This window comes from Podarcis pityusensis (assembly GCF_964106645.2).
Source record: "Podarcis pityusensis genome assembly, chromosome: 5".
Lineage (NCBI taxonomy): Eukaryota > Metazoa > Chordata > Lepidosauria > Squamata > Lacertidae > Podarcis > Podarcis pityusensis.
This window is the reverse complement of record NC_138032.1, coordinates 10,194,795-10,207,409: the sequence shown is the minus strand read 5'-3', so window position 1 is coordinate 10,207,409 and position 12,615 is coordinate 10,194,795. Positions and strand designations below refer to the sequence as shown.

The 12,615-nt window shown below is 42.9% G+C and overlaps 1 protein-coding gene across 1 annotated transcript in view; it reads right to left on the bottom strand.

The window, feature by feature from the left end:
* Positions 1 to 8,754, bottom strand: part of CCDC39 (coiled-coil domain 39 molecular ruler complex subunit) — a 30,861-nt gene extending 22,107 nt beyond the window's left edge. The window contains exons 1-4 of the mRNA XM_081007871.1: positions 8,559 to 8,754; positions 5,544 to 5,663; positions 3,450 to 3,596; positions 442 to 600 (exon numbers count right to left, since the gene is read on the bottom strand). Coding sequence (XP_080863997.1) covers positions 442 to 600; positions 3,450 to 3,596; positions 5,544 to 5,663; positions 8,559 to 8,687 — 555 coding nt within the window. The 5' untranslated portion in view covers positions 8,688 to 8,754. The remainder of the gene's footprint in view (positions 1 to 441; positions 601 to 3,449; positions 3,597 to 5,543; positions 5,664 to 8,558) is intronic.
* Between the last annotated feature and the right edge of the window lie 3,861 nt (positions 8,755 to 12,615).

Below are 12,615 nucleotides of genomic sequence, written 5' to 3'. Positions count from 1 at the left end.
TACTGAACTCTAATTATAAAATAGTTAGAAGTTAATAAAGCATTACCACTGCCATGTTTTAAGAAAACCTCAGGTCATAAAATCCTAAGGCTAGGAAGGACTCAAAGATTATCTGGACCATCTACTTATAACTCCATCGGAAGTATCCAATGTGGCTGTTTGGCTCATGCAACAGGAATACCACTTTGCACAATCAAACCTCTTCTCCTCCATTCTGCACCCACCCCTCATAATCCACTCCAGATTTTCACATTAGATATTGTCTTATTTTGTTGTAAAATGCCGTTAATAAAGAAATAATAGTTGCAAACATCCATGTTTCGCATCTCATGTCTTAGTACAGCACTACACCTCTTTCCCATCCAACCAGATGCTGCAAGTAATATGGACTTGCGGGGCTGGGGGTGTTACACACGAACTTTAAATAAAATATATACATACTTGCAATTTGCCATCATCTTGCTGTGCATACTTCTGGATTGCAACTGCATCATTGTCTTTGCGTGCAGATTCTTCTAACCAAGCCTCCAAAGCTTGTTGGTCCCAGTTCATTTGGCATCTTAAGGCTTCCAGCTTCTGAGTCACTTTGAAAATATTGTTCTAATATAGTAGGAATGAAAAAAGGGGGGGAGATGTAATAAAAAAACCATACAATATCATATTTTTATTAGCCCAACAAACAACTATGCTCTGGCTACCTTGAGGCTGCTTACCAGTGGAAAATATTGAGTTTAAATACTGTCAGAATCTGTTTTGTGTATCTCTTGGTTCTCTACCTTTCGCCCCTCCAGTAATCTGAAATCCTACTCTGAAGACTAGTCTGAAGACACTGAGTTACAGTAGATGGGAGTGATGGGCCCGAATAAATAAAAACAGGTTGTATTTATAACAGAGGGCCATGACTAACTCATCACATTGAAAGGACTTTAATTCACATGACTGCTTCCAAGAAAGGTAAGGGGACAGACTAGCTGCTTCCAAATCTTTCCTATATATGTGTATTTGTACCAGACATGACGGGACAGTCACATGTGTTTTAAGCATGTACCTACCCTATTCATATAAAAACCAGAACTGGAAGTGGATCTACTACTTTACAGCAAAAGAGGTGAGTGGAGAAGGGGACAAAAAGCAATCCCCTTTTCCAACCTTACTTCTACATTGCTTTAAACATTTTTTCTCTCTACCCAACTAGTTTCCGGCACTGGAGCTGGCTAGGGGAACTTGCATAAAAGCAGAGACACACCTAGCACAGCTGACATGTCACTCTAGTTTGACCCTTTTGGAGGAGATAAAAATGATCATTATCATTGCTGGGATCCAAAGACTTCTTCTGACACTTCTTACTTCTTCTGCAAGTTCAGTGGAATTGTACACAGTGGATTCTCATGCCATATGAGAAAACATCAGTACAGCATACCAATAATATGCATAAAACCATCTGTTACTACAAATCCATGCCAAACACCAACTGTTTTGAGGGAGCAATCCTATGCACAAGAAACTCACATAAAGCAAGCCTGGGAAAATAATGCAGCATAAAGTTACACCAGATCTAAAGCTCATCTGGCAGCAGGGCTGTTGCTGCTTTGCAGAGGGAAAACAAGCCTTTAAAATAGTGTTCTGTGCTGGGTTGCCAAGGCACGTGACCAAGATGAATGGGTTTAGGATGCAGATGACGTCCTCCCTCTCTGGTCCCACTTCTGCCATGCCTCTAAACTGCCCCTTCTGAGGAATTTACACTGGCCTCCGGTTACCCAGCTTTGGCTCAGTTCGGATGAACAAGTTATGTAGCTAAGCCTCTGAATTCATTGCTTGTGCTGCTGGGAAGGACAAGCCCCTCTTGGAATGTTAATACTGTGAACTCCCCCTCCATTGAAGGCTTCAGGTGTGAATATGTGTGAATAAACCGTATTTCTAAGACGCACAAACTCTGCTGTGCCTCATTTTTCCAAGGAATCAGAAACCCTGGTTAAGTATGAAGAACCCAGAATCTCTTGCTACTGCTCAGCAAAGATTAGGGTGGCCTGTAACAATATTTACTTACTTCATTTATGAGTTACACCTCATAAAACATCCCAAGGCGATTCTACAATAGCCCAATATGAGTACCTCAATAAGAGACTGCTTCTTATTAAGTACAGTTTTGCTCCAAGTAAACAGTTCCTAGAAAATCAAGTGATAAGCAGGGACAGGCTGTAGATAAGCAATAGAGAACATGTTTTGCATGCCCAAGGTCCCAGATTCAATCCCAAACATTTCCTGCCAGTCAAAGATGTTAAATTATTTTTGTATGCCACAACTACTGCTCGTATTTTGTTAGCTAAAAAGTGGAAAACCCAAGAATTACCAACAATAGAAGAATGGCAGATGAAGATGATGGATTTTTCGGAGCTAGCCGACCTAACCGGAAGAGTCCGCGACCAGAAGGAGGAGGAATATCAGGAAGAATGGAATAAATTTAATGATTATTTAGTTAAATTTGTTAAGTTAAACTAACCGGAAATAGCTTGCAGATACTTAATGGGCTTAGGATTTTATTTATGTTAAGTGATGAATTAATATGTTTAATTCTATAAGGTGAAGATTTAAGGATGTTAATATTTAAGTTAAATTTCATAAAAATTGGGATTTGGAAAACCGTTAAAAGGATATGCAATGAAATTCAACCAAGGGGAAGCGAGGAAGTCACTTAACAAAGTTAATAACTGTAATTTTCAATAAGGCTATGATTTATGTTTGCTATGTTTGTTTGTCTTGTGTGTGTGTTTGTTTGTTTGTTTGTTTCTAATATTGTGAAAACCAATAAAAAAATTTGGGGAGAAAACCATGACCGCTCCCCGCTTAAAACGGGGGGCGCCCTTTGCGTGGACGCGCGCAGCCCCTAGATCTGGAGCGGCTCCAACAGCATAGGCTTGGCTTTGCCTTCCCTCAGGTGGGATACCTGGAGGTCTCCGCCTACCTCAGTCAGTTGTCCAATCCCACCTGGGGGAAGCGTTGCCAAGGAGACCAGGCCAGGTAGAGGAGGGATTATCTGCCCACACAATAGAGGAAGGATCTTACCTGGGAATCCTCACTTGGATAAAACAACAAACATTTCCTGCCAGTCACTGTAAACAGAACTGAGCTAGATGAACTAAATGTCTGACAGCTTTTTAAGTTTCAAATCAACCATGTTAAAGTGACCAAGTAAAGTAAACCAAGACAGTAGTTCAGATAACCATTTCCACATTGTACCCTAATCTTGCATTAAAAACCTTAAATACTTGGATCATTAAAATACTTTAGGAGGGAATGCTGCAATAAAACAGTATGAATATCAAAACTGTTGCTGTGTGAATTCCTTTGTTTGATGCAGCTGAGAAGCTCAGCGCAAGAATAGCAGCAGAGAAAGCTTCCAACTTTAGGAATATATTTTTCAGATATGTGATGAAATACTTGAAACATACTTCTTGACTATTTTTCTTCTCTCGTAATGAAACCATTTCATTCTCCAGTCTTTGAATCTCGCTTTTCAGTCGCCCCACTTCTCTCTCTGCGAGGGATTTAAAATGCTGCTCAGTTTCAATTTCATTCTGCCTGGCTCTGAAAAGAGACTAAAGAGAAAGGCAATTAATTATTTTTCAGGGTTAACAAGCAGTGATGATTTAAAGGCACCTTTTGTGTTTGTTTCCTTTTTAGAAGAAATTGAAGTTAAAAATGGATGGAAATTTATAAAACATACAACTAAGGAGTTCCACTTAAGTAAATATCCAAGAACCTTTCTGACAGGTATTGAGACTTAGAAAGGTATGAGTTTTGTATAACAAAAGATCCAGCATTTTCTCTTGAAGCAGTTTCCTACGGTTAGCTATCCAAGTGATGCAAACATTTCAAATGAGATTTTGAATCCATTATTTTATTTTTCTGTAGTCCAGAGCAGAACAAATGTAGCGTTAATTATATTCATGTGGGTTTCTCTACAAATTTGGAGTCTATTTCATTCAAAAAAAGTAACTGCAGCAAACATCTTAATATCAAGAGCTGCTATATGAATTAACTGACAGAAATTATTAACTGTCATGATTAATAATCATTTATTTTTCCAGATAAAATGTTCTATCTCTTACAAAGAAGTTCCGTAATCTTATCTAGAACCAGCATATTAAATATAACCAGTTATAAGATCTCTCATTTTTGCTAGAATCCCTTTGACTTATAAAAATCCATTAAATCTTTAAGTGCCCACACTATCAATGATATCATTTTACTTATAACATTTCTTTTGTAAATATTATGAACCCACCATGCATTGCCTACTGACAAAAGAGGAATACAACTCATTTAAAAATTATGTTTGGAAATAATCAACAACAATAAGCAACAATGATAAACAATGAACATAAGTAACAATGATCAACACCCCTTTTCTGTTTCATGTACCCTGATCTTATGCATGTTTACGCAGAAGTGAACCCTACAGAGTTAAATGTGTCTTATTTGCAAATACCGTATTTTTCGCCCTATAGGACGCCCTTTTCCCCCTCCAAAAATGAAGGGGAAATCTGGGTGCGTCCTATGGGGCGAATGCAGGCTTTCGCTGAAGCTTGGAGAGCGAGAGGGGTCGGTGCGCACCGAACCCTCTCGCTCTCCAGGCTTCAGGAAGACATCCGCAGCCTAGGCAGTCCTGCGGGAGTTCCCGCAGGGCTGTCTAGGCTGCGGATAGCAGCCTGCTTCCCGGAGCACCAGGCGCACTAAAAGCAGAGCTCCCGGCGCTTCGGGAACACATCCGCAGCCTAGGCAGCCCTGCGGGAGGTCCCACAGGGATGTCTAGGCTGCGGATAGCAGCCTGCTGCCCGGTGGGCGGGGCGCCCTGAAGCAGAGCGCCCCGCGCGCCGGGCAGACATCCGCAGCGTGGGGAGCCCTGCAGGAGTTCCCCGCAGGGCTCCCCATGCTGCAGATAGCAGCCTGCTGCCCGGCGGGCGGGGCGCCCTGAAGCAGAGCGCCCCTCGCGCCGGGCAGACATCGGCCAGCCCCACAAGCTCGGGGGACAGCAGGGAGGCGCAGCGCCGCCATCCCGCTGTTCCTCGACCTTGTTCGGTTTCCCCAACCTGCTTTTGGGGGGGAAATAAAGGGAAATTTTTTCCCCTTTATTTCCCCCCAAAAAAACTAGGTGCGTCCTATGGGACGGAGCGTTCTATGGGACGAAAAATACGGTAATTGCACACAAGATTACAGCTCTGCATAACAATCCTAAGCATATTTCCTTAGAAGTAAATTCCATTAAGTTTATTTATGCTTAATAAGTGTGCATAGGATGGCAGGCCTGAAAGGCTGTAATACAGCAACATTTCTGGTTAGTGTCTGGATGGGAGATCACATGGAATCTTATGTTTACTACCTTGAAGGGAAGAAAGATGAGTATATTTAGATAAAATTGAAATCCAGTGCCAATTTAGTTGGGAATATGCCTCACTGAACACAGTGGGATTTACTTCAAAATAAACATGCACAGGACTACATTACACATGTATTTCACCAAAGAAGCACTCTTAAGCATCTACCTGCGTCAAATTAAACTCCTGCCTGACGTTCTTCAAATGTGATGTCATTGCAGCAATACGGTCTTCAAAGTCAGTCAACTGATTTTGTAAGTTTGCCTTTTCTTTTTGCAATTTTTGCAGCTGTAAACAAAATTCAATATATTTTAGTGTTACAAAATATTAGAAGTATTAGAAGATCAGAAGATGGTCAGGTCTTTTAGATACTATTGCATTTAGGGGTGGGGAAGAAAAACCACAAAGTCTTCATACATGAACATATTTGGTGATTTGTTCAGAAATAAATTGGTGTATTCACATTTCACCACTAGCAGCCCAGAATGTTTCACAGTACTCCCCTTACCAGCTGTTTCTATCACCACATCTTCAATTCATCAGATATGTTTGTTTGTGTACACACCAAGGTATGTTGACAGGGTGGGGATGTCTTTACCCCATGCAAAGGTGTTTACACTTTGGTTAGAAATGAATTAGCAATTAAGAAAGGTTTAAGGATCCAATCAGTGTGAAGCTGTTTTAAGAAACAATACATCAAACAGTAGCATTTTACACCAAATTTCAGGATACATATGCATTAAATGCCCAGCACTGGAAACACACAGTAAATGGGAATGTCAGCACAGCCATCCATAAAATATATCCACATTTAAAGGCAAGTTAACCCTACTTCCTTCCCTGTTTGCCATACTTTGCCACAATTTAACCAATACACGCATCCTAACCCTGTGTAAAAATAGATTTAGGCTGGGTTGGATATAAAATTTGTGCATGCAGGAGACTGGACAAACTCCAACCATAATACATATATAATGGAATTTACTGCCACATGGCATTTAGCCTAAATGGCCTTTTAAAATGATTACATAAATGCACTCTCTTAACACCTATTAGCTATTATAGCTAACTTGGAACCTTCATGTCCAAAGTCAATTCATCTCTGAATACCATATGCTGGGCACAAACAATAAAGGCCGCCTTTACACCCAGCTCATGTTCCTACCTCATCTGGTTAGCCAGTGTAAGGAAACAGAATGCTGAACTAAAATAAGCAGATGGACCTTTACTCTGATCCAGCAGTGCTCTCCTAAGCCAACTTTTCTGACCAATTACGGACAGCTCCGGAAATATAAAGAGCAGAACACAGCCCTACAAGGCACCATACTGCATCAGCACAATGTTTCCCAAACCCCAGGTGGTTGAGGCATGCTTTATTTTCTCCTCTGAATTCAAGGAACTCTTCGCTCTTGCCCTTGAAGAAAATTCCTATTTTGAACCGCCTCTGCTCTGCACTGGTCACTCTGCATTGGGAGGCAGCAAGCCCAAAGTAGATGTACTCATGCAGAGATGGAGCAGCAGCCTCGCAGGTCTATTAACAGCTCTTAGCCATGACAACTAAATGCGCTGAGGCAGTATATGCCTCTGAAAACCAGTTGCTGCTTGGAATCCAGTTTTAGATGGACCCCTAAGTGTGACTGAAGGCCTAGAAGCAAGGCTCTTCTTTAAATCCGCTTCCAGTGCCATGTTGCTGCATCTCTGTACTGGGGAAAGACTGAAATGTCCCCATCACACCCTATGCAAAGATGAGACACACATATTTCACACACACAGAGCATCCTTGGAAGTAGAGTTTGACTGGAAGAATTTTTGCACCAGAGCATAATGCAATGAGAAAACAGGTGGACACTTTTGTGTGTGGGTTTTTGTGGGGGGGGGGAGGGATTCTTCGGTTTCAATTCTTCTATCAGCAATGGTTGTGGCACACTAAGCACATAGTTGAGGAAATTCCTGCACTTGGGGGGGCTGGTCGGCCAAAATCACCCAATCCACAATTCACTTTCCAGCAGCTCCCACTCCTCCCCGCTCCAATAACATTTGGAGTGGGGAGCCTTTACAGCCCCACTCATTTTTAATCGGCATCACAGACATGTAGACTTGGAAGGGACCCCGAGGGTCATCTAGTCCAACCCCCCACAATGCAGGAATCTCAACCGAAGCACCCAGGGGACAGATGGCCATCCAACCTCTGCTTAAAAACCTCCAAGGAAGGGGAGTCTGCAGACTCCCGAGGGAGGCCGTTCAACCCTCGAGCAGCTCTCACTGCCGGGAAGTCCTTCCTGCCATTTAGTTGGCACCTCCTTCCTCCTGGTAACTTGAATCCACTGGTTCGAGTCCTACCCTCCAGAGCAGGAGAAAACAAGCTGGCTCCCTCTTCCATGGGACACCCCTGAAGATATGTGAAAGGTGGATATGCAGTGGTACCTCGGGTTAAGTACTTAATTCATTCCAGAGGTCCGTTCTTAACCTGAAACTGTTCTTAACCTGAAGCACCACTTTAGCTAATGGGTCCTCCCGTTGCTGCCGCGCCACCACTGCGCGATTTCTGTTCTCATCCTGAAGCAAAGTTCTTAACCCGAGGTAATATTTCTGGGTTAGCGGAGTCTGTAACCTGAAGCGTATGTAACCTGAAGCGTATGTAACCCGAGGTACCACTGTATTTCCTCTTCCCCAGGCTAAACATATGCCAATCCTTCAACCGTTCCTCATCAGGCTAGGCTTCCGGACCCTTCATCCTCTTGGTCTCTTGCCTGTGTTCCAGCTTGTCCATGTCCTTATTCAGTGATGGCGCCCCAAAACGGGACAAAGCGCCCCAGGTGCGGCCTGACCAAGGCAGACTCCAGATGGAGCCAAGGGGGCTTGGAAGAGGAGGTCCCACCCCACCTGCCCTTGCCTCTCAAAAAAAATTTATTGGTTTTCACAACATTATAAACAAACAAACACATAAGACAAACAACCATAAATCATAGCCTTATTAAAAATTACACTTATTAACATTGTTAAGTGACTTCCTCGCTTCCCCTTGGTTGAATTTCATTGCATGTCCTTTTAACGGTTTTCCAAATCACAGTTCTTATAAAATTTAACTTAAACATTAACATCCTTAGATCTTCACATTATGAAATTCAACATATTAACGCCCTGGCCTCTCTTACCCCACCCCACCCAGTCCCGCCAACTCGCCTCGTCCTCCAGAGCCTTGTTTTCCGCGCTGGCCACGGGGATGGCGAAGCCGTCGTCCCAGTCGAGCTCGGCCAGTATCGAAGCGGTGGAGTCGGCTCCGCCATGGCCGCGGTCGCCCAAGGCGTTCATGGCGCCCCTTCCTCAGCTCGGGGCTCCCGCCGCCGCCGCCCGCCGCCGCCGATGCCGGCCCTGAGCAAAGCCAGACGCGCGCCGTTGGTTGCCTTGGCAACGGCCGGCGCGAGGCCTTGGCAACCGCCGCGCAGGCAGGCAGGCAGGCCTCATCCTGGGCCCGGCGGGTTTATAAAGCCAAGAGCGGGGCTGTGGAGGTGGGATTCTCCCTACGTCCCCTCCTCTCATAAAACTCGAGGTCCGGCGGGTGGGGGGGGGCGGAGGCGGCGGCGACTGGGCAACACGAGGCGCCTCCAGACCAGTGTTTATAGTGCTCCTCGTGAGCACGAACATTTCGCAGCTTGCACGCCACGTCGGAGGCGTCAGAATAGACTGATATCCCAGTCCCATTGAATCTGGGTTTAATTCCCACATACTGTATATAGATGAGATTCCCATATATATATATTATATAAATTTTTAATTATATATATATATATATATATATATATATATATAATTAAAAAGCAAAAAAAAAAAAAAAAAAGCAGAGACATCACAGCATCTTAAAAAGCAGAGACATCACCTTGCCAACAAAGGTCCGTATAGTTCAAGCTATGGTTTTCCCAGTAGTGATGCATGGAAGTGAGAGCTGGACCATAAATAAGGCTGATCGCAAAAGAATAGATGCTTTTGAATTATGGTGCTGGAGGAGAGTCCCATGGACTGTAAGATGATCAAACCTCTTCATTCTTAAGGAAATCAGCCCTGAGTGCTCACTGGAAGGACAGATCCTGAAGCTGAGGCTCCAAGACTTTGGCCACCTCATGAGAAGAGAAGACTCCCTGGAAAAGACCCTGATGTTGGGAAAGATGGAGGGCACAAGGAGAAGGGGACGACAGAGGACGAGATGGTTGGACAGTGTTCTCGAAGCTACCAGCATGAGTTTGACCAAACTGAGGGAGGCAGTGGAAGACAGAAGTGCCTGGCGTGCTCTGGTCCATGGGGTCACGAAGAGTCGGACATGACTAAACAACTAAACAGCAACAACATATATATATATATAGTCATATATTAAATTATATATATTAAAATAAGAGCTAAGAGCATTTCCAGGCTGTCGCAAATTGAGGTGGCACCATTGGGAGGTCTTCAGATTTCTTGTGGAACGGATGCGCTGAAAGGTTCATTGACTTTTGTCTGACCTCCCTGCAAACGAATCGGGATGAATGCTCCATAGGCAGGTCTTTTGGAAGTGCCCATTATTATATGGAATACTTCGCTATAAGTTCCTCGTTTATAACATGAGCCAGCGGTATGTGTTGTTGGAGAGCACAGTTTTAAAATGGGGGGGGGGGGGGTTTCTACATTATGTTTGGAAGGTTTTTATGCCTTTTTAAAAAAACCCAGGTGCACGTATGCACAGACAGTAGGCATCTCACTCCCATTTACTCATGCCCACCGCATCTCAAAAACCGATTCAATTTTTTAAAAAGCTGTGCCTTTTCTGCTGTTTGAGAGGCAGACATTCACAAACTATGCAGAATTTCTCTGCCTGTTAATTCATTTCTTAGATGCACAAGAGATATTGGGGGATGGGGGTGGGGGGGTGGGCAAGGGACCAACAACCCTTTGCTCGGCCCACACATGTGCAATTGAAGAGATTTCCTCCGCAAAAGAAAATGCCGGAAAAGGCTACGCTGAGCATTACACTGTATGTGAAATTATACACAAACACACACACAATGTATTTGTTTCATGACTCCCTCCCACCTTGTCATGTGAACCAATATTTATGACAATGTTCCCTTACTTAAAATGTCATTATTCCAGTAGATGGTGCTGCATGTCTGTATATTTCAAGGGAATATTTTTAAAAAAAATAAATAAATATGTATACCTCCTGAAGAGTCCCTTTCCGTTCAAAAGATAAGAATCCAAAAATTATCTAGTGGCTTAAACCCATGTTACGGAAACAAAACAAAAAATAATCCTTGGTCATCAAATGATAGTGAGCTGCAATCCTAACCACCTCAACTCAGAAAATAAGTACCATTGAATTTAGCTGGGCTTACTCCAAGGCAGTTGGGGTTAGGCGTACAGGTTTTGCCTCTGTCCGCAATGGATATGGGAAACAGAAAGGCAGGTGCCTTTGGCCAGTCACCACCTAACCTACCTCACAGGGCTGTTGTGAGAATGAAATGGAGAGGAGTAGAACGATGTACACCCCTTTGAGATCCTTGGAAGATAAAGGTGATATATCAATGTAATAAATAAATGATAAACAGCTTAGTGATGGGGAAATTTATCACGTGCTTCTCCTATGCACTGATAAGGAAATTTGTCTCCCTTTGCATTCCTCATGACAGAGTAAGGGCTTAGCAGTAGAGCATCTGTTTTGCCTGCAGGAGGTTCCAGGTTCAATCCTTATAATAATAATAATATTATAATAATTTATTATTTATACCCCACTCATCTGGGTGGGTTTCCCCAGTTACTCTGGGCGGCTTCCAACAAAATATTAAAATACAATAGTCTGTTAAACATTAAAAGCTTCCCTAAACAGGGCTGCCTTCAGATGTCTCCTAATATTGCTGGAAGAGAATATTGTCTGAAATCCTGGAAACCCAGCACCAATCGGTGAAGGCAATGCTGAGCTAGATGGACCAATGGTTTGACACAATAAGAGGCAGCTTCCTATGTTCCTATGCAGGGAAACGAAGGGACAGGGAGTCCGGGAGCAGAGAAGCCAACAGACTAAGAAAGGTGAGGCTGAAGGAAGGCGTAGGGTTCATCCACACTTCTGCTTGTCTCATGCCTAAAAAGTATGGGTCCAAGAGATTTTCCGTTTGTCCCACCGCTTTCCCAAGTAAGCACACTGTTTACCTCTGAATCAGAACATCAAGCTGCAAAGAAACTGATTGGTGTTTATTCCAATTCAGTGGTAAATACTGGGTTTCCCTGCAGGAAAACAATAGAGCAAGTGGCCATGTGGACAAGCCCTCAGTGGACTTTGAAGAAACACTGTCAAACTTAAAATGGAGTGATCCTACCTTTTATTTATTTTATTTTAATATTTATAAACCACCTGCTAATCAGAAATATGGGGGGGCCCAATAAAACAAAACAAATATTTTAAAATATAAAATATAGAGATATATTCTTTCCAACTTGTGTAAGGAGGATGCACTGTTCACCTGTGATTCTTTTTTTCTCAATGCAATTTTTGGAATGTTTTGTGCTAATGTTTTGTTTTACATGCTTTTTCAATAACAACAATTATAAAATGCATAGTAAATGTCCAAACCTGTATCAAATGAATTCTCTAAAAGCACTTGATGAAACCAAAAAACTTTCAGTATGTGCTTCCCAAAATGAGCAGGAGCCCACCCTGGGGGGCTGTGGAATTATCTAGGTGGCAGCAAGGAAACGCTGGTAACAGTGACTATCAGACATTGAAAAGCTGGTATCACTGGATCAAGTTAATAACTTTGGTTAAATTAATTAAATTAAGGGCATTGAATTTTTGATCAACGTACAATTAATTTTTACTGTTTTGAATTTTACTGTGTCATTATCTAACTTAGTGGGTTGTGGAAACTGCTACTCTGAATAATGCTCTTTATACGTAGGGTAGGGTAGTGGACACTGGGGATGGGTTTATGGAGCCAAGGGGACAATCACCCAAAAAGTTTGGAACTACTGTGCTATGGAATCAAATCTAAAATTTAACTAAGGCATCTGTTGCAGGGAGGGGGACACCTGAATGTCTCCAAACACATATCTAATATGTGCTCAATCTTTGCCCGTCATTCAACATCCAGTGAGAGACTAAGGAATTGTTCTTCAAGGCCTGGTTTACTTCCTTTTTCTCCTTCAAGGAGAACTTCAGCTCCCAGAAAAGGGAGGGAAGTGTCCACTTGACAGAGTGCTAGGAGGATCTCACCTG